Source organism: Ambystoma mexicanum, chromosome 8, assembly GCF_040938575.1.
Source record: "Ambystoma mexicanum isolate Mex_15411 chromosome 8, UKY_AmexF1_1, whole genome shotgun sequence".
Lineage (NCBI taxonomy): Eukaryota > Metazoa > Chordata > Amphibia > Caudata > Ambystomatidae > Ambystoma > Ambystoma mexicanum.
Genome location: NC_090929.1, coordinates 425,764,810 through 425,791,115, shown reverse-complemented (window position 1 = coordinate 425,791,115; position 26,306 = coordinate 425,764,810). Strand labels below are relative to the sequence as shown.

Genomic DNA, 26,306 nt, shown 5'->3' with positions numbered 1-26,306 from the left:
AAGGGTACGGAGGGAAGTGAACCCAGAGCAGCAGGGTCCTGAGTAAAGTGAAAGGAAGGGCTGGGCCTCCCAACTGAGTCACACCCAGGTAGTACAAGGTAGGCCAGGCAGCAGTGCAGGAAGGACAACAGACAAGTGAAGTGGGACTGGACAGGAGGGCGCATGGTGTCCTGTATGACTCAGAGGAACACCAAGCTGCCAGTCAGCATTGCGGTGCAGGAGGAAGGGAAAGGTTAGGAGAGGAGAAGCAGAGAGAAGGAAGAGGAAATGAGTAAGGTCTTGAGGAGGTTCGGAAACTTAAGGAGATCCAGCTGAAGGTGGAGAGAGGCAGGGAGGCCGTTCCAGACGGAGGCTCCTGTAGGGGAAGGAGATCTGCCACCCAGTCTCTGCTTGCAGAAGCGACTCACTCGCAGAGAATTGGAAGCAGATGAGCGGAGGGCTCTAGAAGGAAGGTACTTAGGAAGAGAGCGTTGGAGATAATAAGGGCCCTGGCCCCAGAAAGCCTTGTGGATGATGCAGAGGGTCTTGAACTTGATAGTGCAGCCACTGGGAGCCAGTGAAAAGATTTCAGAGTCAGAGAGATGCAGTCCTTGGGCTACAGGTCAATGATATGTCTTGCAGTCCTTTTCTGGATGAGTCGTAAAGTGCAAAGGGTAGAGTTAGATTGAGAAAGAGGCTGTTGCAGTAATCCAGCATCGAGAGCACCAGGGCTCTGGAGACAGTGAGCTTCTGGGGTAAGGTAAGGAAATGAAGAATACCTCTAAGGAGGTACAGCTGGAAGTGGGACTTTCTAGCAAGGTCTGTGATGTGTAGAGAGAAAGGGAGAGTGGAGTCAAAGATGACCCCAAGGTTTTTTGCCTCACAAGAGGGTGAGGGCAGAGAGCCCAGGGAGGCCGACCAGAGTGGGGAAAAGCAGGAGTAGGGATCCCAATGAGAAGGATCTCCATCTTACTGGCATTCAGGCAGAGATCATTAGAGGAGCACCATGCCTGAATAGCGGATAGACAGTCATGGATGAGCAAGGAGGAGGGGGAGGCCAAATGGTAGCCTGAAAGAGAGCTGCGTGTCACCCGGAGAACACTGAAAGATAGAAGAAAAGGTAGAGATCAAGAGGGCCCAAGGGGCCAGATAGACATTGAAAAACCAGGGGAAGAGGATAGAGCACTGGGGAACACCGTGGGCCTCATTACACATTATGCGGTAAACCATGGTGCTATTAGCACCATGGTTGCTGCCGGTACCATACCGGTACCACCATGGAGAAAAGGGGAATTACCACCCCATTCCAAGGTTGGCGGGGCGGTAATTCCCCCTTTCTCCATGGCCTTCCCCATTCCCATTTTTGCCCCATAGGGCTCAATGGGAATGGGGAAGGGGCTAATTACGGTACCGCAAATTGCGGTACCGTAATTAGCACCAAGGTCCCTGTGCGGGTCCCAACTTTAACGGCTGGTCTACACCAGCTGTTAAGGTCGGGTCCCGCAAAAGGACCTCGTAGTAAGGCGGTAAGGGTTTACCGGTACCGGTGCCCTTACCGGTACCGGTAAACCCTTAGCGCCTACCGTGTAATGAGGCCCCATGTGTGGGAAATGTGGTGGCGGAGATGAAATACCCAAGTTGAACCTGGGAAGGACAGTCCAAGAGGAGGTAGAACAGCCAAACCAGAGCCATATCCATGATGCCCAAGGTATCGCAGAGTCGAGTGATCAGGATGTTGTGGTTCAATGTGTCAGAAACAGAGGAAAGGACAAGGAGAATGAGGGAAAAGCGAGAGTTAGAGTCAAGGTTACAGAGCAGATCTTCACAGGTGTTCAGGAGAGAGGTTTCTGTGCCTCTGGCTGATCTGAAGCCAGACTGATGGTCATGGAGACAACCAACAGCTTTGGTGTGGAGGGTAAACTGGGGAATTTCCAACTTCTCCAGGAGTTCACCCAGGAAAGGGGCGATAGAGATCGGGTGATAGTTTGCCAGATTGGAGGGGTCGGCAGAAGGCTTTTTTAGAAAGGGGTGCACAAGGGTGTGCTTGAGAGGGAATGGGAACACTCCAGTGGCAAAAGAATGGTTGCAGAGATCGGCTAGAGCGGGTGAACCAATGTTGTGCTTAATGGTTCTGGAGGGCCAGGGGATCACCTGTTTGGATGAGACGTTCATAGACCGGACTAGTCTGAAAATTGAGATGAAAATGCAAGCTCTTGACCCAGCCCCCAAATTACATCACGGGAAGTGATGACACAACCGCTCACCCCTTAACAAAACAGGAAGTGGCATCAAATAGCATTGTTCCTCGTTACACTTAGAAAAATATGGTTACAATATCACTGTAAAATGATATGCATTTCATACAAAAATGGATCATCATATGTAGCATTCATATCAGTGTGTATAGTCCAATATTATCACATTACTGTGAATGCAAGAAGACGTCCAACACAACAACCTGGACTATCATACATCACTCTTGCTAAACTGTAAACAGACAGAGAATCTCGAAGAGACCTAAACCCAAAAGCGCAGGCATCAGGTGGCTGCCAAGTGTCTGGCCACAGACTGCAAACAGCAACTGACCAACACAAGTCAAACCAGAAGCCAATCAGAGGCTGTACCACTTCATGCTTTTACATTTGGACAAAACGCATATATTTTCCTGTCAATAGTGCACTTTGAACCATTGCACATCAACCCACTCCCACCAGTCACCCAGATTCTGAATATCCCCCAACCATTTTCACCATGGGCACCCGACCCTCCACTGCGAGTCGCTAAGGGCCCTCTCAACAGCTTTAAATGTCTGGCACCCACTCCCACCCTCCAATATCTTACACCCTCCAATGCCTTGCCCCAACACCTTCCTGTTTACACAGTGCCTCCCTCCAGCAGCTTACATCTCCAGCATTCTCCAGCACCATCAACCTCAAGCAAAACTAAGAACTTAAGTCTCCAGTACCCTCTTTCAACACCCCAGCACTGTGAGTCTCAATTACCCTCCTCAGACATCTTATATCTGCATTCAATGCATTTCAACACTCTCACAACACATTACGTCTCAAATACTCTATCCCATCATCTGTAAGTCACTAGTACAACATCTTAAGCCTCCAGTACAATTGTATATATGTAACTTTGAATATGTAACTATGCAACTTGTAAGTCAAGTGCCCAGATGCCTCAGGGCTTGGAGCGCTCTTCAAATAATAAACGAAACTAAACTAAACTAAACTTAACTAATCTAATCCAGTACCAGCCCCCACAACAAAGAGCTTCAAGCACACCCCTCAAACCCAGAGCTGTGCCAGAGGTTATGAATGATTTGAAACATTCCAGCCATCACCTTTCTGTTTTGTGGAATTTAGTCAGGAGCTGATGGGAAGGTGGGAAAGACCACACGCTGGGGGATCATGTGCAGATGGGAATATTACAAGTTGAATTTTAATATATGGCCCTTTTGGGACTTCACGTGGTAATGTGTGAAGTGTAGCCATTGGTCTGGAATTTCCCCAAAGATGAGAACTGGCAAAAATTGTCTTACGGATCTCAGTTCCAGGCAAACCGAAAGATCATGCCAGGACTAAAATGTGAGGCGTTCAGGGAGGCAACAGACCCACATGCCAGATCTTTGAGGGTGCAGGGTCAGCTGTTCCTAGCACTGGAGAATATCCTATAAGCTAAAATGGAAATAGCTCAGCTCTTAAGATGTTTTAATTCTACATTTCAATCACAGAAAACAGCAGTCAGGTGCAGGTTCTCCAGCTGGGGTCTGTCAAATATATTTTTAACATGCCTTTTTGCTTCAGAGGAGCACTTAAAATGGGAAGCTTGCTGTGGACACAGCCGTGAGTGGGTAAATGTGAGTGACTATTGTCTAACGTATTGTTCTTAAGAAGTGTGAATGGTGAGTAATTAGAAATAAGGTGTGGGTAGCAAGTTACTGTGTGAAACAATGACTACAAACAGGTGGCTGTAGCATGCATTTTATTTAGCTGTGTTTTGATAAATCTAGGTAGTACGAATTGCTAGTATAGATGACAATTGGCTCCATATCATGCAAGACACAATAAGCCAGCCCTGGCATTTCCCTCGGCATGTTGGGATGTGTTGTTTTGTTTTTCCTGTTATATGTATTGGCCTACTGGTCTCAACATGCAAAGCGAAAATCCAGGACTGACACAAGGTGCGACTGACACAAGGTGCCCCATGTGACATGGGACAACCTGGCAGCTGTGCTGTGTGAAACTCATATGAGACTTTGTTTAGGCTCATGTGACTTTGTATGCTGCAACATATAGTTTTCAATCCAGGATGAGGAAAACAAACCTACACTCGTACTCATGGCACTCACTAGGTTACCATAATGGTGTCTATGTTGCACGGTTAGTCTATTATGTGGTTTGTGCACTTTTCAAGTCATCTCTATAAAAAAGAGTCTTATTTTATCCCAGCACTGTAAGCTTTTTATAAGCCCATCAATTGCCCACCAGGACTCCTGCCTGCCCCAAGCTCAGTCCCCATTGTTCCAGTGTCACCTCCACTGTAGGTGAATTACCAGAGTACTTTACCTACGTGCAGATGGAAGGTCATGAGGTGCTATGTAGAGAAGGGGGCGTTGTGAGGTACTGTGTGCCGAAGAGTTATCGGGTGCTATTGAGTATTGAGGAGTGATTGTGAGGTTGTGTGTACTGTGCGATGATCCTCGGGCATGAATAGGGTGGAGATCATGTGATACTGTGTACTAAACAGTGATGGGTGACAGTGGAGTACTGTGAAACAGGAGGTGATCATGAGGTCACATGTAGTGGTGTGAGCTCGTGTGGTGCTGTGTGCTGCTGGGATATCATGTTGTACTGTGTAGTGATGACTGAATTTCTGTGTGTGGCGGGCTTATTGAGAGGTACTGTGTACTGGTGTCAAGTCATGTGATAGATACTGTGCTCTCAGGGGTATCATGAGGGTGTGGGCCCTCGGCTACTAATGGATGATTTGAAGTCCAACCAGAGAGCTGAAGAGGAGGCCCTGGTGTCCCCTATAGCCTGTGATCAGGAATCAAATAGAGATGCCATGTCATGCAAAATGCAGGCAGACAACAGAGCCAGACTGATGGACACGCTGCTTTACTGCAAGTTACGACACTTCACATTGGCCATAAGTAAACAGGTACTCTCAGTGATAGTTCTAATGCTGTAAGGCGTGACATCTCATCCTCTTTATGAGTGAGCATGTGCTGCCCGGGATGTCTTTTCAGTTCCTCCCAAACTAGTTCTGAATTAAAACATGCTACGAGGACAATGCTATTGGATTTACAAGATATTATTTTATGCCACAGTGGTTGTAAATGGTACAGTGGTTTTAGAGATATCCTTTCACATTAGTCACCTGTTATTAGACCTTTTGAGTGATGTCTGATCTAGTGGAAAATATGAAACCTCACATTGGTTACAAATAAAGATCTATTGTGAGTGAGATCTCCTACGGTGTAAGAGATGTCATCTCACACTGGTTACAAGTCATCAGGCTCCACGAGTGGTGTTTCCTGTGGTGTAAGAGAGGTCATTTCACATTGGTGTTAAGTAAACGCACGCTGCAAGCGACATTCATCTGGGCTTTACAAGAAGTTATGTGAGGGGTTTCCAAGTCGGTCCTTAAGCGCCAGTTCCAATCCATGGTTCAAGATTTTTCCACAACATACTCCTGAATACAGTGAATACCTAAATGGGACATATGTTCATAATCAGTGCTTACCTTGGTGGGGGGGTCACGAACACCAGGCTTGGAGACACCCATAATATCCCATGCTTATACCTTGAGCTATGAGTGATATGGGGAGTGATGTAAGCGCTGCATAGGGAGCTCCAGCTTGGTATGGGAGAAGGTTGGACATGGGTTCACTGTAGGTGGTGGCACCTAAGCTTCTTACACTGCGTCATTGTGTTGCTTTTCTGCTTCTCCCTCTCTGTGTTAGCTTCCCTCGACTCCTCGCACCCCTTGATAAGTTGTTGACCATCATCCATTCCTAGGCAGCAGGTCACCAGAGCCGGGTCACCGAGGATTGGCTCCTCTTCTGCCATTGTGTGGGCCATCAAGGTCGTTGTAGATGGTGCACTCCAGCAGGAAGGCCTCGGATTCCATTTAAGTGACCATAGGCTCCTGCCCCTGCTCTTCCTTTTGTTTCAGAAATCTTTGGGCTCTTTAACGATCTAGGGGCTCTAGGCATTAGGGTCCCCTAGGTGCCCAGATAAGCTGAAACAGAAGGCCTTGCTGTCTCCTGAGGGGTTCCCGCGCTGAGAGGTATTGTCGTATTCGATCTCCTCAAGGCGGTCATAAAAGCCTGCGAAAGAGTCCAGGAAAGCAGGCGACTTTGGGGCCTGTGGGTCCTGAGCGAGTAGGACCGCTTGGTCTTCTTGGGACTGCGGCTGGTGGACATCTCAGAGGGAGCCTCTTCGAAGCTGAGTCTTTGGGCAGTGGTCGAAGTGAGCGGGAACGGCCGTGAGCTGTGTTCCAATACTTTTATTTTTTACTGTTAACGGGTACACTACATTTTGCAACCGTTTTCACCATTCCAAAACTGTTCTTTGTGAAGTTAAAGCACACTTCTCCACTTTACCACCTAATATCTGTTACAACTCAAATGGTTGTCACCCAGCATGACTGCAACCCTTGAAAAAGGTGTTGCACATTGCTCCCTTCCTTCCTACTCTGTCCACCGCCGAAGTCACAGTTCCACTGCTTTTTTTGTACACTTCTACCACTGGTTATGGGAGATATAAGTGGGAGCCTGTTTAGTTTCTCATTTGGCATCCGGTCCCCCGCCGTCTTTTCCCACGTGCAACCCACAGAGTGCACAATGCCTGACCAAAAACATTCAACACCACAAGCCGCAGCGTCACTGCTGTCAGCCTCGCGAGATCAGTAGCCGACCCAGAACACACTGACTGGGGCAGGAATGCCCCAGCCTGCTACCATTATAGTGGAACGAAGTCGCCAGGATTAACTCGGTCCGAACCTTATAGATGAGATTGTAGTATAGAACATAAAATCAATTGCTGAACAAGAAAAACACAAAACACGTCTTTATACGTTTTTCAAATGTGGGTAGGGAATTTTGGTACATTTTGGTAGACTGGGGTTGCAGCTGCGACCCCTAACGACCCCCCAAATGATGTCCCCGCAGTGGCTTTGTACCTCTGTGTTTATGGTCATCTGGTGAAGAAATGGATTGAGGCAGAGATTGATATTCTGTGCAGAAATATTCAATCAGTTTGTATTTATCGTTTCAGCTTGCACTCTTTGCCATTCATGGCAGCAACGCCATTTATAGCAGTTTCTTAGTGTATTATGGCGCCCTTCCTTATGCATAAATCAAGTGAATGTAGCACAGTTTGTTTTCAGTCTCTCTGCTCTGAACTGTACGTATTTGCAGCAGCAAATTTCTTACATCTGCCTGCCTCTGTGATCACCCCAACTGGGGCCCATTGCTTGAATGCCATCAGATCACAGCTTTGGCTTGATTGTAGTTAATAACCAATGCATCATCTATAAAGCAGGTCGTCGTCGTCATCATCATCATCATCATATCATCAGCCTTTACATTTAGCCTTACGTTTCTGGTCATAGTTGCAAGCGTTGGATTTTGTAACTTAGTGCATTTCAAACTGAATTTCTGTTACACAATCTAATAGCCTTCAGGGTGTATTTCGCATTTTAAAGACTTCTGTTTTATACAATAATTAAAACTAGCTGCACCAGTGTGTCACCATTCTAGCTCTCTCTGCACTTTCTTTCTCTGTTCTAAAACTCAAGTAAGGGCCAAAGAATTCGCTTTGGGGAGGTAACAAAGCCGAAACTGGCTGAAAATTTTTTTTTAAAAAATACTTTCTTTCTCTGTGCCTCTCTCTCTCTCTCTCTCTCTCTCTCTCTCTCTCTCTCTCTCTCTCTCTCTCTCTCTCTCTCTCTCTCTCTCTCTCTCTCTCTCTCTCTCTCTCTCTCTCTCTCTCTCTCTCTCTCTCTCTCTCTCTCTCTCTCTCTCTCTCTCTCTCTCTCTCTCTCTCTCTCTCTCTCTCTCTCTCTCTCTCTCGTACACATTTGCTATAGCCACCCTAGCCATTGCTGACAGCAGTGTGACCAGAGAAAAAGGCACAGCTCTGTTGAAAGAGGTGAAAGGGCAGTTCAGATGGTTACAGATAGAATGGGAGCAACAGCGACAGAAGCATCCCCTGAGGTGGGGACCTGCATGGTATTTGGAGATGTTTATTGCCATTGCATGTGCCTTGCAGGAATGTCCCATCATAGTGAGGGTGCATTGTCTATATGAGGGAATTCAAGGGGGACATGGGTAGGTTCTGTAAAGGGGTGCTTGGGTTCTGACAGTCACTGTAAGAGGCCAGAATACCATGCTCCAGGGTCTGAAATTAAACATTGGGCCTCATTAGGACCCTGGCGGTAAGGGGTCTACGCCAGCGTTAGCTGCGCCGACCCCTTACCGCCAACTACGAGTTCCCAAAGCGCCATGGTCATTTTTCCGCCCGCTTTTTGCGGGCGGAGAAATCCATGGCGCTATGGGACCTTGGTGTTAATTACGCCACCGTAATTTACGGTGGCGTAATTAACTCCTTCCCCACTCCCATTATACCCTATGGGGCCGAAATGGGAATGGGGAAGGGTAAATGGGTCAATGGGGACTTACCGCCCCGCCGACCTCGGAATGGGGCGTTAAGTCCACCATCCGCCATGGCGTAAACGGACTTTACGCCATGGCCGGAAAGTCCGTCGATGGCGGAAAAAATCCGCCAGGGTCGTAATGAGGGCCATTGTCTTGTTGCTCATGGCAGAAACAGATAATTGATTTTAATCTTAGTGCTACCCTTTCTAAGGAGGAAAAACATACTGGCGAAAGCACATTATCAAAACCTAGAAAGACCACGAAAGTTATACACTGATACAAGGTTACTGTTTAAATGGGCAGTCTAGTACACTCATATTGTACTCTTTTGAAATACCCCCATAACAAAGGGAAAGGAGACAATGGGCCTCATTCCAACCCAGGCGTTAAGGGGTTTACGGCGCCGTAAACGGCGCCAACCCTTAACGCCTGATTACAAGGTCCCTTAGCGCCATGGTGAGTTTAACGCCTGGTTTTTGCAGGCGTTAAAATCCATGGCGCTAAGGGACCTTGGAGATAATTACGGCACCGTAATTTACGGTGGCGTAATTATCTCCTTCCCCACTCCCATTATGCCCTATGGGGCAAAAATGGGAATGGGGAAGGGTAAATGGGAAATGGGGATTTACCGCCACACTCACCTTGGAATGGGGCGGTAAATCCGCCAACCACCATGGCGTAAACTTAGTTTACGCCATGGCGGTAAAGGTACGACCCAGGCGGTAACTTACCGCCTGGGTCGTAATGAGGCCCAATAGCACAAATGATGGTTCTTCCCTGCTTTGCATAAAATCAAAGAACATTTGGGGAACATAAAAATGACTACAGATCTTCATGTTTGACAAATAAGTCTCTTGTTTCAACAGAGAGCCTTGCTGGATTTATGACTTTCCGAATTTTAGCAGAGGAGCGGCTGAGTCTCAGGGCAAGGATGGCAGTGAACATTCTCAGTAGTCCCCAGTGAACAGACATCCATAGAAAACGCCACCAAGGCCTTTCCAAGAACCAGGTGGAATGTCTGTGGACCATTCAGAATGTGGCAGCCGGGCTGGTTTCTGGGTGAAAACCCAGAAATCCAGATGTTCCGAGGAATCAGTGTTACCTTGAATCTCATGCAGGCGATCCATAAATGCATTTCTGAAAAGGCAGTGGAATTAATAGCAAACTGTCCACGTATCCCACCACCAGTCCAGGTGTGCAGGGGGGTGATTTTGTTTGAGGACTTGCAGTGTATATGTATCCTCACTCACTCTTTTCTTCCTGATCTGGAATTATCCTGGGGTTTCCCAGTCGAGCATTTAAAGGTGATACAGAAGGGAATCGTGATTACATTGCAGCACCTCTCACAGGAGGAGCAGCCGGTATTTGACCGTAAGCTGAAGGAAATTAACTGTTAACAGGGGTCAGATGTATTCTACCTTCTACAAATCAGACAATGTGTCAGCAGAATTAAGGATACATGACCACACTGTCTGGAAACCTTTTTCTTCTGGAGACTGAAGATGAATTGCTTCTGTCCTCGTCTGGTTTCAGGTAATAAGCTGTGTAAATCACTTTTCTGTCAGAGGTGGCCCGGGTGCCTGGAGACTCCACCTCCCTTCCTGCTGCATCCTCATCTTCTTCATCCTTCTCTGCATTGTCTTGACTGTGAACCTCGTCCTACAGTGTGCTAATCCCACTGAAGCCCCCTTGTCTAATCTCTTACCACACTGCTTCTCCCAACTCCGTTGCCTCTTGTGGCATGTTCCCGTTATCCTTTAAAACTGCCATGGGTTTTCCCCCCCAGTGCCAAGGCCTTTTTTGGTGATTTCGGTATTTCACCATGCAAAGCCTTCTAACAATTTCTCCTTCATTAAGCATGTCACTGTTCTCCCAAACCTTAAGAAGCATTTCATTTCCTGAAAGTGTTTGCCATGTCTTTCTTCTTCCATTGCTGTTTAAACTGCTGGAACGTCTGGCCTGGTCACGGCTCTTTCCTCATCTTTTTTTTTTGCTTTTTTCAACATTGTCTAATCAGGTTTTTGCAAGCCTCAATCTTATACCATCAAACAAGGTCACATGATTATAAACTTAATGCATGTTGAGGCATCTTTTGTAATCAAACGAAGTACCAAAACAAATTTCAACTTTAATTGAACAGTTAACAATTAGCAACTTATTGCATTGTTGGGAAGGCGGCTTCAAATCAGAAATAGCAGTGGTCACTCTAGCGAGGAACAATTCATAGTGAATCTTCCGTTTTTAAAAAAATCACTTCAGTATCACTTCGGTTTATCTGATCAATACATCTCTTGCAAATATACTATGCAAATGGACCCCATAATATTCCTCTGTATGTTGCACAAGGTTCGAAAACTTGCTCCAATCTCATCAGTCTTAACCATGTCATTGATCCAGTCTCACAATTTGGTGACACTTTCCACAGCCACTGCAGAGCTATTCTTCTCTTTGCCAGATCAAATACTAGTTGTATACACCAAGGCCCGATTCATGGAATGGAGTGCAGAAATGGCGCAACGTCTGCATGCCGAGAAGGACCCTGCGCAAGCCGTGGCTCAAAGTTTTGCACGCCACGCATATTCATGGATTTAAAGATGCATGTAAAAACAAGCTGCGCATAGAACGCCCACAACATGACCCCAAGCACACCAAAAGCAAGCAAAAGGACAAACATGGTGCAAGCCTCCGCGTCACCTCTGGCCCACCATCCAGTACCCCTTTGAGAAGACGCGCCTCACCTTGCAAGCCCAGGCTGCCCCCCAGCGAAATCACGCATCTCACCTCGCAAGCCCAGGCTGCACCCCAGTGAAAATGCGTGTCCTCTCTCGCAAGCCCAGACTGCACCCCAGCGAAATCACGTGGCTCACCTCGCAAGCCCAGGCTGCACCCGAGTGGAATCATGCACCACATTTTGCAAGACCAGGCTGCACCCCAGCGAAAACACAGGCCCTCCCTCGCAAGCCCAGACTGCACCCCAGAGAAATTGCGTGCCTCACCTCCCAAACCCAGGCTGTACCCCAGCGAAAACGCGGTCCTCCCTCACAAGCCCAGACTGCACGCCAGCGAAATCGCATGCATCACCTCGCAAGTGAAAACGCAGGTCCTCCCTCGCAAGCCCAGCCTGCACCCCAGCAAAAACATGGGCCATCTCTCGCAAGCACAGGCTGCACCCTCCAGGCTGGACACCACCCCCGCCTCACCTGTGACCCCCTCAGGCAGTCCACTCCAGACTTGACACCCCCCACAGGCAGCCCACTCCAGACTGGACACCCACCACAGGCAGCCCCCTCCAGACTGGACACCCCTCACCGGCAGCCCCCTCCAGACTGGGCACCACTGCCCAGCCCCTCTCCCCCTGTGACACCTGCCCCCAGGCAGCCCCCGCCAGACTGGACATCCCCCACAGGCAGCCCCCTCCAGACTGGGCACCACCCCCAACCCCCTCAACTGTGACACCCCCATCCCCAGGCAGCCCACTTCAGACTGGAGGCCCCCCACAGCCAGCCCACTCCAGACTGGACACCCCCCACAGGCAGCCCCCTACAGACTGGACACCTCCACAGACATTCTGCACACCGACAGGGTGCTGCCTATGAGAGTTTGGTTGAGGGCATGGATAGGGTAGCCACTGCCAAGATCCCCCCCCAGCTACAAGGGTGGAGCAACAGCTGCAGGTCATGCTGTCCACATGCGGCTCCCACAGGCTGCACATGGAGGCCAACATCAGGGGCCGACGGGCAGATCTGCAGTGTCTGCAGCCATCCCTGCTTGCAGAGAGTCAGGCACACGGGAAGCCCTGAGGCATGAGTTGTTGGTCCACAGGGCTGTAATCCATGAGGAAGAGGCAGCCAGCAGAAGACTGTTCCACCCGGAGATGTTATTATTGAGGCAGACAATCTCGGAGGAACTCCGTGCAACCCGTGAGGTTGTGCATAGTGACCTCAAAGTCCTCAGTCTGCTGGTGCATTCATCAGTGTCAAGCATGGCGGCTGCCACTGAGGACCAGGCCACACAGCACCACCTCCACCTTCAGATTCAATGAAGGATGGGGAGCCAGCACAGACATGCCTCCCAGCCCACTGTAGCCGTGCGGTCTGTGAGGCAATTGAGGGGTATTTTTGTTTTTTATGTCTACCCATGTGGAAGTTGACATGCATCCTGTCCCTCCCCCCTCCTGGGAGGACCCCCTCTGGACCATGATGTTGTTAATTTTTTGATACTCTTGTGACCCCATGCCCGGATGTTGGCATGTTGTTTTTGAGTTGCCCTTTCCAGGTTTTTTTTAAACAGTTTTTATTTTTTACCTTGAGCTGTGCTGTTGACCTCTCAAGGCCATGATGTTTGCTGTGGTGGACATGCAGGAATGCATAGTGAGGTCAACTTGCATGTTTGCATGGTGGTGCGCAGGATGACATTTGCAGGTAACTATGGGTTCAGTGTATCCTGGCACATGTGCGCTGTGTGAATGCTATTACACTATGTCTGTTGTGATGCCTTCTCCCATGTTGCTTCAGTAATCTGTGATGTGGTGGTGACTGCTGGCCCGGGGGAGACACCCTGCACCCTTTGACGTCCATGACCCACATGCCCTTCACCAGGCACTCGCCCTCCTGTCACTAATTTGGAGACACAGTTATTGGTGAAGGTGATGCGGGATTCACACCATGCCGGCGCAGTCAGTGGGTAAGCATGAGCACTGTCTTGCATGTTGAGCATCAGTCATTGGTCCCCATGTTTGCTGCATGTGTAACTTTCCTTATATGTTCTTTGCATGCTACCATGCCAGGATGGTTATTTAAGTGGTAATCATGTGACTGTGTTACCTCCCTCGATCAACTCATCTATGCCTGCACCTACTGTGGTGTAGTGCATGTCATTGGCCTTCTCCAATCCAGCCAGTGTACTCCTTGATGTGTGTTTAACTTGGCCTTCACTCTCAATGTCACTCTCTTTCCATCTCTCTGTTGTGGTACGCTGCACTCACGTGCAGATCACAATCCATATCCTGTCACCCTCTTGCACCCTGTGATGCTTCTGCAGTGGGTGCTCTCTGCATATTTTCAGGATCCATTCATGTGTTGTCATGGATGTGCATGTTATTTCTGTTGTTACTATGTGTGTCATTAAATTTAGGGGATGTGTCTCCCGATGGGTTGCATCGTATGGAAGGCAGGTCGGTACCCTGTGCAGGTAAGTGAAGGCCATTTGCAGACGCTTGTGTGGTGTTTGGCTGGGAGTATTGCACTGAGTGTGATCAATTTGGATTGGCGTGTCTCGTGGGACACCAGTACTACTTCATGCGTGCATGTTTCACAGGGTGGGGTTCTGGTGATAGGTCTGGGAATTGTATTGTTTCTATGGGTTGGTGGGGCCAATGGTTTCATATTTAAAACTGTGGGAGTTTCAACTGTGTGGGCCTTTCTTGGGTGGTTGGGAGTGGGTGGCAGGGCCGGCTGTTTGTGGTCTGTGTCAGGTGTTGATGATTGTGCTGGTGTGTGTCTCATTGCACTTTGACCATGTGTACTGAGTGGCACTTCACATCCCTTGTAATGTTTATGAGGTAATGGTTTGACGACACATTTGGCCTCTCTTGCTTAGGGTTCTCCAATTATGGTGGGCAACCCCAGTCACAAGCCACAACCATGGAACCATTGATGCACATTTTTGGGATGCTATGTTGTGTAACAGCACATTACGTTTTGCGGTGTTGGTGTTTTCACATGCTTGTCCCATTCATGCTGCACCATGTTTATTACAGCTTCTAGTTGACCGCAGCTGGATGCATGGTACTGCTTCATTCAATTGAATGCACAATTAGACCAATTGTATGCTGTCTCAATGAAGTATGCATTGACCTTGCACTTTTACTTTGCTTCCTACGTTTAACATGCATTTATCCTTGCTTGCAGTATCACATTGCTTTGTCTTGTCTGCTTATGTCTTCAATGGAAGTTGCCGCGGTGGCCAGCCTTCCAGTCTGACATCGGCCTCTGTAAATTGCTGCATCAAGCATGATCCTGCCTGGAGTGCAAGAGGTGAGTACTTGTGAACTGTGGGCTCCCATGACTGTGTTCAGTACACTGTCCCAATACTATGCAGGTGATTGCATGCCTTGTCATGTCATTGGTAGTCTTGCATGGGTGTCCCTGCTTTTTTGGGGGCTCGATTATCTGCATATGTGGTCTCTTCTCATTTTCATGCAGCATGTTAACTGATGCGTGCGCTGTAGCGTTGTGTATGTGCCATCGTCGTGTGAATGGGGATATGTAACATGCACATTTGCTGCATGTCATTCAGGAGGGTGTAATGTGTGTTTGATTTGCATGCAGGGTGCAGGTGTTGCTGCATGTGTGCTGGGACACATGTTGATGGTTGTATTGTGAGTTGTTGTTTGCATGTCTTGTATGTCACTGAGGGGGGCCCGTGGGTCTTGAGTTTTCGGGTACATGGATGTGTTAGCTGCACTCTGTTTCATTTTGTTCATTGTCTGCAGATCCTTCCGCCAGGGAATGATGGCTATGTCATGGGAAGAAATGTGACTGTCGACTGCATGCCAAGTGGACAGGTAAGATGTGCATTTATCTTGATCATTATGCAATGGCTACTTTAGTTGCTGCATGTCTGGATGTGGCAATTCTGGTGTGTCGCCCTCTTTGTCACAATTGTAAATTACCTCTTGTTATTTATTATTTTTTTTTGGTTATGGCGTTTATTGTGGTTATGTTGCCAGATTGAGTAACATGTGGCCCCGATACTGCGCTGCCTTTCTGCACCCCACAATATGGACATGTTTGTGCGCACCATGCACATTCTAGGACATGTGTGCAACTATATGCCATAGTGCTTGTTGTATTTTGTGTCCATGTTCATTTTTGAGGCCATGTATGGCTTGCAGCTCAGACATGATGTTTCAGGATTTATTGCTGATTACACATTTGACAGGTATGCTAGTTAGTCATATGGGATGTTTTTGGTGCCAAATGGGTGATTTCATTAAATGGTTGGCATGGTGGTAGTGGTGTCCTCCCTCTTCAATGTGTTTCTTTTGGAAACACAAAAAGAAATGTATTTTTACTTCTAAGGGATGCACACAAATGTGCACTTCCAAGGGGACTTTTTCGGTGGTTTTGTGGGCGCACTGGATTGGCCCATTGTTATCATTGAATGGCACCTGGGATTTGGCGGGATCGTATGCACTTCACAGGGGAAGGATTTCAGATGAAAAAAGATTGCACAAGCTGGGTACGTGCAGCCTCTCCACAGGCCCTTAGCCCAGTCATACTGAAGCGATGTGCATGTGGGTGTGGATGGGGTGCCACCACCATGTCCACCGGGATGCCACACCGTGTTGCAGCATTGTGCAGGACATTTGCTGCCACATTGATCCTGCAGACTACTGCTGGTGCATATAGCAACACACCACCAGAGTGGTCAAGGGAGCAGAAATGTGACTTAAGCACTCCGAATGTGCGCTCCACTATGCCCAGAGTTACAATACGGGCAGTGTTGTACCTTAACTCGGCAAGTGTGTTGGGGTTGCGTATGGGCGTCATATGTATGTGCTCAGAGGGTAGGCACTGTCCCCTGTAGAAGTGAGATTGGTTGTCATTGTCATTTGTTGACAGTGTCTATTGGTCTGTGTGCAACATGCATGCATGTGCATAGCCATTCATGCTCACCAACGACCTATGTGTTGCCATGCTTCCCAGCTTCCAGGGCCCGGTGTAGTGGGGACGTCCTGAAGATGTAACTATCATGTGTGCTACCAGGATAGTCGGCATACACTTCAGTAATAATGCCCTTGGCATCACGCACAACCTGAACATTAATGGAGTGCCAATGTTTTCGGTTGTGGTAGATTTGCTCTGTTGCTCGAGGTGGACGTAGAGCAACATGGGTGCAATCAATGGCACATAGCACTTTTGGGAATTGAGCCATCCTATACAAATCCTGGACCACTGCTTGCCTTTCTGCCAGTGTTCTGGGCATGAAAATATGCTGGCGGACAGAAGGACGTTCAGTTATGATTGCCAACACCTGGTGTAAGCAGCGAAACTGCATGGCTTGGGAGATGACATCTGCTATGGCGGTGGTCCGGTGGAATGAGCCAGTGGACAAAAAATGCAGAGCAGTGAGCACCTTTTGCAAGGGGCTCAGTTCTTAGGAGCATGTGGTGTTGCAGGGGTTTCAGTTCTTGGGAGCATGTGGTGGGTGATGTGATGTCATCTTCCCACTCCGTGACCAGGTCTAGGGTGATACAGGGGGGAACCTATACCTGCCATAGACCTGGTCATCAGGTATCCCAAAAAGGCTGGTCCATGGGTGGAAGATCCAGGCCCTGGTCATCCTGCTCCTCCTGCAGTGTCACTGGGTGATTGCTGCAACAAACGGTGCATTCATTGTGGCTGTATCCATGCTTTTGTTAATCGTGCAGGCTTTTTATGCATTTTTTAGTGTGCACATTCATGTTTACTCCTGCTATGGCGTGGCGTACGTGTTTCTGGATTTGCGCATGCTTTTTTGCAACCCGGCGTTCCCTGTTCGATTCCATGAATATGTTTATTTTGCATGTGCATGGGTGGTGTGATTGTTTGATGTTGGAATGTACCGCTAAACGCCCACATTTTTGCTTGTTCTTCCTCATTCTACGTGTTCCGCCCCCTTTTTAGGTGGCTGTGCAGGCCCGGCCGGCTGTTCTCTTGGAGTCTCACGCAAGGCGTTCGTCGAGTCGCACTGACATCCGGGGTAAGCTCTGCGCATTGTGTTCCTTGAATCGACGAACGGGGCGCACAGATTATTCCATGAATCAGGCCCCTAGTGTTTAATGTTGGACTTGTAGTGACGACACCCAGCAACCATCCAATCGGATCCACTGGAATCTCGCAGTCCATGATTTCACCAAGTACTCTGAGTATCTGCCTCCAGTAATCCACAATTTTGGTACAAGTCCACACCATATGATAAAAGTCTGCCACATCATCTCCGCATTTTGGACACTCAGTGGGTCTCATTGGGTCTAAAGCATTGAGTCCTGGTTCAGGACCTCGCCTTTTCTTTGCTTGCCTTCTTGTTGGGCAGTTTCTCTCTCTCTTCATGATCAGGGCTTTGGCCACTTCGGATGGACTTGGCCCTGGGTCGGAGTCTCAGCATTCTGTTCCAGGTTTTATCTTGCACCAAGGTTTCCTTGCTCTGCCCTCCATTAGCTAGAACTGCTTGATAGTGGATGGGCTGCAGCAGCTGCTCTCCCCCTCTGTCTCTGCCTGTTCGTAGAGGCTCCTCCCCTCTAGGGGTCGATTTGGCTTTCCTCTGTAACCAGCATGTCAGTATGTCGTGCTGCACAGCCCTTTTAAGGTGTTGAGAGGCTGAAAGAACACTTCTCTTGCATGTGGTTTGGCATTGGTGTTCCTCCAATTGAATTTAACGATGGGATTGGCTGCAGGGGAATCTATCTCCATCATGCTTGCAGCTGTGTGGTAGGCATTAACTTGCCTCTCCCCGGGGCTGCCTGTAGGGTGTGAAAGAAGTGGAGTGTCCGGTGGCTGTATTGGTGAGAGCTGCACTTCTTTCTGCCACATTGTGTATTAAATGGTAAAGGGGTAAAAGTTCCCAATCACTGTCTTCTCTGGGATATGGAAAGGGCTTTTGCCGGGTGCTCAGGTCCTCCCCATAATATTCCTGATGCTGAATCTTTAACTGCATTTCCTAATTCATTTTGGGTTGCACTCTGCAAAAATGAGAGATTGTGGCAGACATATCTCCCCTCTTTTCAGTTTGTTGGGCTTTCTGAAATGAGCTGTGTGATGTGGCATGGGGATACAGTTTTCATTCCCCAACATTGGATCTTTCATGGATTCACAGGCTTTTGAATATTCCCTGTCATCAGGCTGGGAATCCTCGGTAACATTAAAGCAGGTTACCTTTAAACCATTACATTGCTTGTCACATTTGGGCTCTATTACAGTCACTTTGGGTCATACTGCCCAAGCCATTCAGACAGGTCCCCTTAGCTCCACCCCTTGTGGCCATATTCAGATTGTTTAGAGCATGTTAAGTGTTGGGAGTCCTTGAGAAGTATCTCAACTAATTCTTCAACGTTTCTTCACTATTTTTGATAGTTTGTAACTTGTTCCTTATAACTGCTAGATTCAAAGACCTGGGGATATCATTCCGAGGTTTAGGATATGATGACCAAGCGGTCACTTTGCCATACAGGTCAATGATGTGTATAATTGGTAAATGATGACTGCCATGCAGATGCCTGTACAATGCTTAAACAAAGGCCAAAACCTCTTGCCATTGTCAATGTTTTTTAATTTTATGGTTGCTATAAGTTTTAGGTTTCATCAAGCTTAAAGCTTTATAGTTTCAATTAGTAGCTAAAAAAGCAGTTAAAAATATGAGGGAATGAAAGCTTCTTTATTGTTTACATATGATTGTAGGATCGTGAGAGTAGCAGCAGACCAAGCCAAGGCCTTCAGTGATTCACACAGTCCCTTCGACCAGACCTTTATGTACAGCCCGGTCTGCAGGGCAGAGGTGAAAGGTCTTCCCTGTGACAGCCTCCTCTTCTTCCCAGCAGAACCAAGCTAGTGGATTTTACACTGGAAGAGAAGGAAGACACGTGAGTACCCATCCGCATGCATGAGAGACCCTAGCACGATACACACTTTGGGCTAATTCCGCCCTCTGGGACCGGTGTTCAGAAAGTGATTCACAGCCGGTCATACTGGAGGTTACAGAATCAAAGACCCTTAACGGAGATGCCATTGCAGTTCCCAATTGGGTGCTGCTCATGCAAGTACATTTTATTGTATTGTATTGTATTTGTATTGTACAAGGATTTATAAAGTGCAGCAAAAACCTGGAGGCATCAAGGCGCTAGGGAGAAAAAAGTCACCAGAGAGGAGAGAAGAGCAAAACACATTCAAACAGAAAGGTTTTTAGCTGCTTGCGAAAGAAAGACAGAACGAAAGACAGAACGTGAATGCTCCTAATATGAAAAGGGAGAGCATTCCACAAAGCCGGGGCCAGTATGGAAAAAGATCTGCCTCCTGCACAAGAGCATTGAAAGCAGGGGACAGCCAGCAGAAACTGGTTGGCCGAACTGAGGGATCTCTTAGGTTGGTAGAGAGATAGCTTCCCCTGCAAAACCTCAGCGCCCATAGAGTGAATGGCACGATGAACCGGACATAGGACCTTCAATTTCACCCTTAAATTTCAATCTGAAGGAATCCTCTAAAAACATGGTTTACAGAAATGCTTCTCGAGACCCAGCCAGGGTTAGGTCTCCAGGTAGAGCAGCTGCCCGGGCTGTTCAGCCCAACCCAGGACCTGTGGCAGCACTTCTATGTAAAATATAGGCTCATGGGGAGATTGATCCATGATAAGGCAATCATTATTTGTATTTTATTTCCTGGAAATGTTCCATGGTATGTGAAACCTTTGGCTCTACACATGTTTTCGCTGAAAACCTCCCTTCCACCCTCAGCAGCATAGTGAATGGTGAGAACCAAGACAGTATAGTGAATGGTGGGAGATCATGCGAGGCATAGGCTGAAACATCTGCATAATCAAACACTGCCTATGCAGATGTAGCCCTGACTTTCTGGTGGTCAAGGTGCTACATGCCTGGTGTAACAGAATTCACTTGCAGCATTTGCCCTTCTGAGTATCTTTGGCCTGCCTACCCAATCCCCAATCACCTCCTAGTTCAGATTTCCCTCATTGTACTTCTTCACACTGTCTTATATGTCCTATAGCATCTCCATGTGTTCTGCGGGGCAGACATGTACCCTGAAAGTGTGGTGCAGACACCCCACTCTGTAAAGGATTTGCTAGAGCTATAGGAAAATGAATGCTTGTCATTGAGTCAAGACAGATGAACCACACAAAAGCAAGGAGACACCCCCACGGGAACTATAAGTGCAAATTACATTATTTTCGTGCAATTGGTTCTTTAAAATCATGTGAATGCTATGTGCATGCTTTTTATGAATCATTCAATATTCCTGCGGTCTGAACAGGAAGTATGGACATGGAAGGGATTTTGAAATCATGCCACCCCAATCTGCTGGAGGTTTGTTATTGGACAGATTACCCACCTATATACACTTTTGGAGATGCTATGGATTATATATTCTATATATCCAAATAACAGAATAAGGAGGGAGTACATCAGATTTAAATTCAACATGCATGCCCACTCAGGATATCACAGGGTCTTGGAACAAAACCTCCATTGCTAATAGACGATTTCGGCTAGGTTTACTAGGCAACATAGGCAGTTTGAAACTTATAAAGATATACTGTTCAGGGACTACTGATCTGCGAATGAAGTATTACTCCAGGTATCATTGGCTAAACAAATCAATATTTGGCACAGTATTATGGTGGGCAATAAACTGCAGCTAATATACGCTACTGCAGTGGTCTTCAAACGTTTTTGGCCTGGGCCCCCTGGGCAAAATGTGGGCAGACGGACCCCCCAAAAATGGCAAATGAACAGTAAGTCCAAATGGCTATGAACTATTGTGTGCCATCACCGCACCCTACTCCCATTATAGTGCCTGGGCTCCCCCACCTGCTCCCGTCTAAGTCTCTGCTCCATCATCCAACTCCTAACCCAGACCTGGGGCTCTTGCCACCCCACCACAGACCCTGGGCTCACCCCACCCTACTCCCACCAATATCCATGGGCTCGCCCCACCCTGCTGCCAGCACAGTCCCAGTGGCTGCTGGTGAATTTTTAGGTGGAGGGGCAGAATTATTTCTCTTAGATATGCCACAGCAACCGAGCGTAGTGAGGGAGCCAGAGCCAATCAAGGGAGGTTTGGGGGGGGGTGTCCCCCGGGATTTATTGTTAAATAATGGGTTAAAATGTTGCATTTTAGAGCATACTTTCAAAAAATATTGGGTAAAAAGGGGGGCCTAGGGGCAAGCATGTTTTTTTTTTACTGGACATCCGTGATAGATGTCCAGTAAAAAGATATTATCACTGTCCCCTGGGCCTCACAGCGCCTAACACATGCACATGATCAAAGTGATTATGTGTGCATGCAAGGCGCTGGAGGGCCATCGGGAAAGCATGGTATTTTTTATTGGACATCTATGATAGATGTCCAGTAAAAAAAGACCATCCTTGTCCCCTGGGCTCCACAGCACATCAGAAGGAGAGCTGATTTTGGCTGATGGGTAGGTGGATTGTGCAACAAAGGCATTTTTAAACTGCCTTTGTTGTACAGCCTTCCCCCCACACTTGCCAAAATCAGCTCCACGGGCCAACACAAACACATAGACACACATCATTCACACAGCAAGCACTCTATCATTCACACGAGCATACACGCATCCATACACATAAATAAATAAAAAATAAATTAGCTTAAATGTACTTTTGCCCCGGTCCTGAAGTTTCCTCCCCAGCGCTCCAGCTCCTGCATCATGAACAGGAATCGGGAAGCAAAAGCTTCCTGGTTCCGGCACATGCATGCAGGGGCCTGAGTGTGGGTGCTGAAATGCCCTGCTCCAGCCTGCCCTGTCTGTATGTTGCGAGGAGACGCAGGAGCTCCCCCTCACCCATACAGACATGCAGTTCCCCAGCCAGCATTTCCAATGAGCTATGCAAGGCTGGAAAAGCAAAGTGTCCGGTGCCTTACATGGCTCATTGAGCATGTGCAGCTGGGGAACTGAACTGTCAAAGAGAAACAGTGGTTCCCTTTATCAGTTCAGTCAGCCCAGGAGCACTCCTTCAGCTCGAAAAAGCAGCTGAGGAGCACTCAGTGGTTCACTGGGCTGGCTACTCTGCTCCTCCATAATGGGTCAGGGGGCCATTGGGTCGATGCCCCCTCGCCCATTATGGATGAGCCACACTTGCCCAAGGCTACCCCAAGCCCTGAAGTCTTTCCCCCTAAAAAAAGAAAATCTGGGTAGGGCGCCCCACAGTTTGAATACCTCTGCACTACTGTCAGACTGTGGTATGTGTTAGAAGATCTGCTATCAAAGACATCCAAGATTGACAGAAAATTCTGTCATGTGAGCCAAAACAAAATGTGCAACACTGTAACAGGTAAGTATCAGGTTTCTAAGAGTTCTCAAAAGTTCAGTAAATAATCTTTCCTAGAGGAGAAAATATAGTTACAGTCAAGCAAAATGCCTTTCCTACTTAAGGTAGTAAAGAAGCCAAGAGCAGCAAGTTTGTGCAGTTTTGGGCAGGCTTTTGCAAAATGTGTACACAAAAGTGGTTTCTGGTGCTGTGGTGGAGTCCTGGCCACAGAAGAAAGAGACGTGGAAGAGGGGATTCGCAAATGTAGAAACAGCTAATGAAAGGACTGAAATCGGAAAGGACTCACCAGCAGCGACGGAGAGATGGGAGAGCAATGCCCTGTGTCCAGAAAGCAGTCCCCTAGCTCATCAATCCTGAAAGCACCATGATTTTGGGTATGTTTCTACGTTTTACTATACAACAATGGGTACATACACATTGCTAATTATTTGGAGGTAACTGTAGAATTTTTGGAAGTGAAGAGAAGAAGAGGAAGATGCCAGGTATCTACTCAACTAATTTATTGCCAATTTTGGGAAGTGTATATTTTTTACTACGCTATTTTCAATGCTTATATATTATCTCTAAAAGAGCACTAGTATACATAAATACTAAACAAGAAAGTGAGAGCCTAATTCATTTGTTTCTGCTTATGAGTAGAAAATACACTGTATTGCAAGTGTGAATACTTGTTGGTTTAGTTATAAAAACTGGGTAGGGAAGATATTGATAATATGTAATGTTTATCATACACATAAAGGTAATGGGAATTTGTTATGTTCTTCTGTAGAGTTAGACCCACAACAATATTACTGTCCAATAGAATGCCTGTCTGGCGCTCAGGGGTATTGGTATCTCTTGCACTAAGCACAGAGCTCCAACTCTCTCCAGAGCTCTGCATCGGGTACAGCACTATTTTCTGCTGCAAAACCTGTCACAGCCCCAGGTAGTTATTTAGATCACCTTTGTGGTGGTGGTCAGCCTCTGACATGCAGGGTATGATGAATTTCATGGCAAAGAGGACTGAATCCAAATCCCTCTTGAGGTACTTTTCTGTAGGCAAAGAGAAGGAGATCCCACTTCCTCTTTATTGTAGCACCAGAGCACCCAACATGCTCTTTAAGGTTTCGTTAAGCCTTTCAACTAAACCATTGGTCTGAAGATGGTACATGGTGGAACATGTGTAGGCCACCCCATATTCCAGACACATAGCTTGCATGTAATGTTACATGATGTAGTGTCATCTGTCAGAGACAACCTCTTTGGGGAATCATACCAGGGTAAAATACCCAGGAGAGCCCTGACCACTCCTCAGGCAGTGACAATTCTCATAGGTCCCACCTCAGGAATCCTTGTGGCATGGTCAACCACTACCAGAATCATTCCGCTACCTGAGGAGCTAGTAGGGTCTATGGGATGAGCTATGGCAATTCCCACCCTCTCAAATGATAACCCAACCACTGATGTGGGTATAGGGGCCTTTTGCACGTGCCACCCACCTTGCATGACGTATGACAGGTTTGACAAGATTTGCAGTCTCGACCTCCAACTTGGACCAGTAGAACTGAAGAGTTAGCCTTTCCTTTGTCTTCCTCAGTCCAAAGTACCCAGCCAGTGATACCTCCTGGACTAACTGAAGAAAGGGCCTTTAAGACCTTGGGTAGCACCAACCTTTTGTGGGCATCAGGCTCAGTAAAAAGCAGCCTATATTCACAAAAGATGTTGTGCTCCACAGAGCCTAACCATTGAGACTGGGGAATAGACTGTTTTCTGAGGTATTCTAAGGTAGGCCACTCTTGCTGTTCCTGGTAGATTTCTTGCCTGCAGTGACCTGCTTCTGCTAAAATATTCTGTAGATCAGGATAATGTCTAAGGTATGCTGTAAATGCTGTTCAGGCACAAGCTCAGCTACAGGAGATAAAGTTCCCTTCTAACTGCCGGTGGTTTTAGGTCTCCTCTCAGCCTTGCTAGACACCTTAAAGGACAGATGCTTCTTTGTGGTTTGTGCAATTTGTCAGCTTGTCCTTGCTTTGCTTCTGACAGCAGCAGTGAGGATGGGAACTACTTCCACCATACCAGGTGTTTCTAGGTCATACCCCAACAGTACATTTTCAGGTAAATGTTTCTGGACACTTACTGAAGAAGAGGCAGATAATCCACCCACCTCTACCATGACTTGGGCTACGGGATATTTTTGGGTGGCGCACCAGCAAGTCTGGTGAGTTGGGGTGTTTGAGTAGATAGCCCCCAGGATAGATCAGAGACTTGTCTACTACTGGATCAGAGTCTTTTTCCACTACTGTGTGGCCAGAGTCTGCAAGGCTAGTAGTCTCCTGGACATTGATAGGGACCTTCTGACTAACTTGTGTGACAGTTAAGGTTTTTGCAGGCACCCAGGGAAATTAATGTGAGCTCTGAGGTCAAGTTTGTTAGGTTACAAGGTGGACTCCTTTGAAGGACTGAAAAATGTAATTGGGTATATGCACATTCTGAATGCTTGTTACCCAGAGTTACAGCAGTATCTTGCTGACTCACTCACTCATCCTTCCATGTTCTTTAAGGAAGAAGTCACCCAAGTGGATCAGGTTACAGTATCTTTCTTTTTGTGGCTCTTACATTTCTCAGTGTATTGAGGGTGAGTCTCACCAAACCTGACAATCAATCTACTCTTCATAGGCTCACAATCTTCTTGCACAGCTCAACACTGCAAGCTGAATCACAGATAAACAATTCTATGAAAAACAGATGTGCCTCAGAAGTGGATGGAAGCACAGAGACAGGGGGGGATTTGCCCAGGATCACCCCGTTTGGAGGATGTATGGAAGAGACGAGATTGGAAACCAGCACCCCTGGTTCCAAATTGCACATCTTCTCTTATAGTTGCTGTGTTAGAATGGAAAGGATGAGAGAGGTGGAAGGGCTTGACAGGAGGGCCTAGCACATGAGCTTGTCAGTTGCTGGAAAAAGCATTTTTATTAAGTACTAGCAAAAAGTGCCCGCACTCTGCACAGGTTCTGTAGACAGACATTATAACACTCATCAATTGTTGAAAATCAATGACCCTCTAGGTCGCTGTTCCGAGTTGCTTATTGCTTGATGTGCTTTGCACTCTGAAGTAAACTGCACTGAGAATGGGTGCTTGTGGTTGGCAGAAGTGGAGGGGAGACAGGAGTTGGGTGCTGCAACATACTGGGATCTTCTGTGCGCTCTCCCCACCTGTCGCCTCACCCTGGAGCGGTGCAGTGTGTTGCGGTGTAAATAGCTCGGCAGTGTGTTGCAGTGCAAATAGCTCGGAAACACTGCATCCTAGGGCTTGAAACTTTGTTTTCCCTCAAGTTTTGTTTCTCGTGTCAAGACCAGTTCTTCTACGACCACATTGATGTTTTGCCGATTTCAGGCAACAGTCTCATGTGTGAAGGGGCTTAAATCCGGGGGAAAGGGGTATGGTATCCAATTGTCATGAAGCCAGTAATTTCCGGAAGGTCCTAACAGGTCATTATGCACATTTTGGTGCAGATTGATGGAACAGTGTGCAATTGTATGAGGAACATATAAAAACACAATCAAACAAATGTTCTGTTTTTTATATATATATATATATATATATATATATAT

At 47.3% G+C, this 26,306-nt stretch overlaps 1 protein-coding gene across 2 annotated transcripts in view; it reads right to left on the bottom strand.

The window, feature by feature from the left end:
* The window catches only part of MASP2 (MBL associated serine protease 2), a 345,387-nt gene that overhangs the window by 265,249 nt on the left and 53,832 nt on the right, over positions 1 to 26,306 (bottom strand). Inside the window, exon 5 of one of the 2 annotated variants that reach the window (XM_069609942.1) lies at positions 19,048 to 19,251. The exons of the other annotated variant lie outside the window; for it this stretch is intronic. Within the exon in view, the coding sequence (XP_069466043.1) occupies positions 19,247 to 19,251 (5 nt within the window). The 3' untranslated portion in view covers positions 19,048 to 19,246. Of the gene's footprint in view, positions 1 to 19,047; positions 19,252 to 26,306 lie in introns of those variants that run through there. 2 annotated transcript variants of the gene reach the window in all.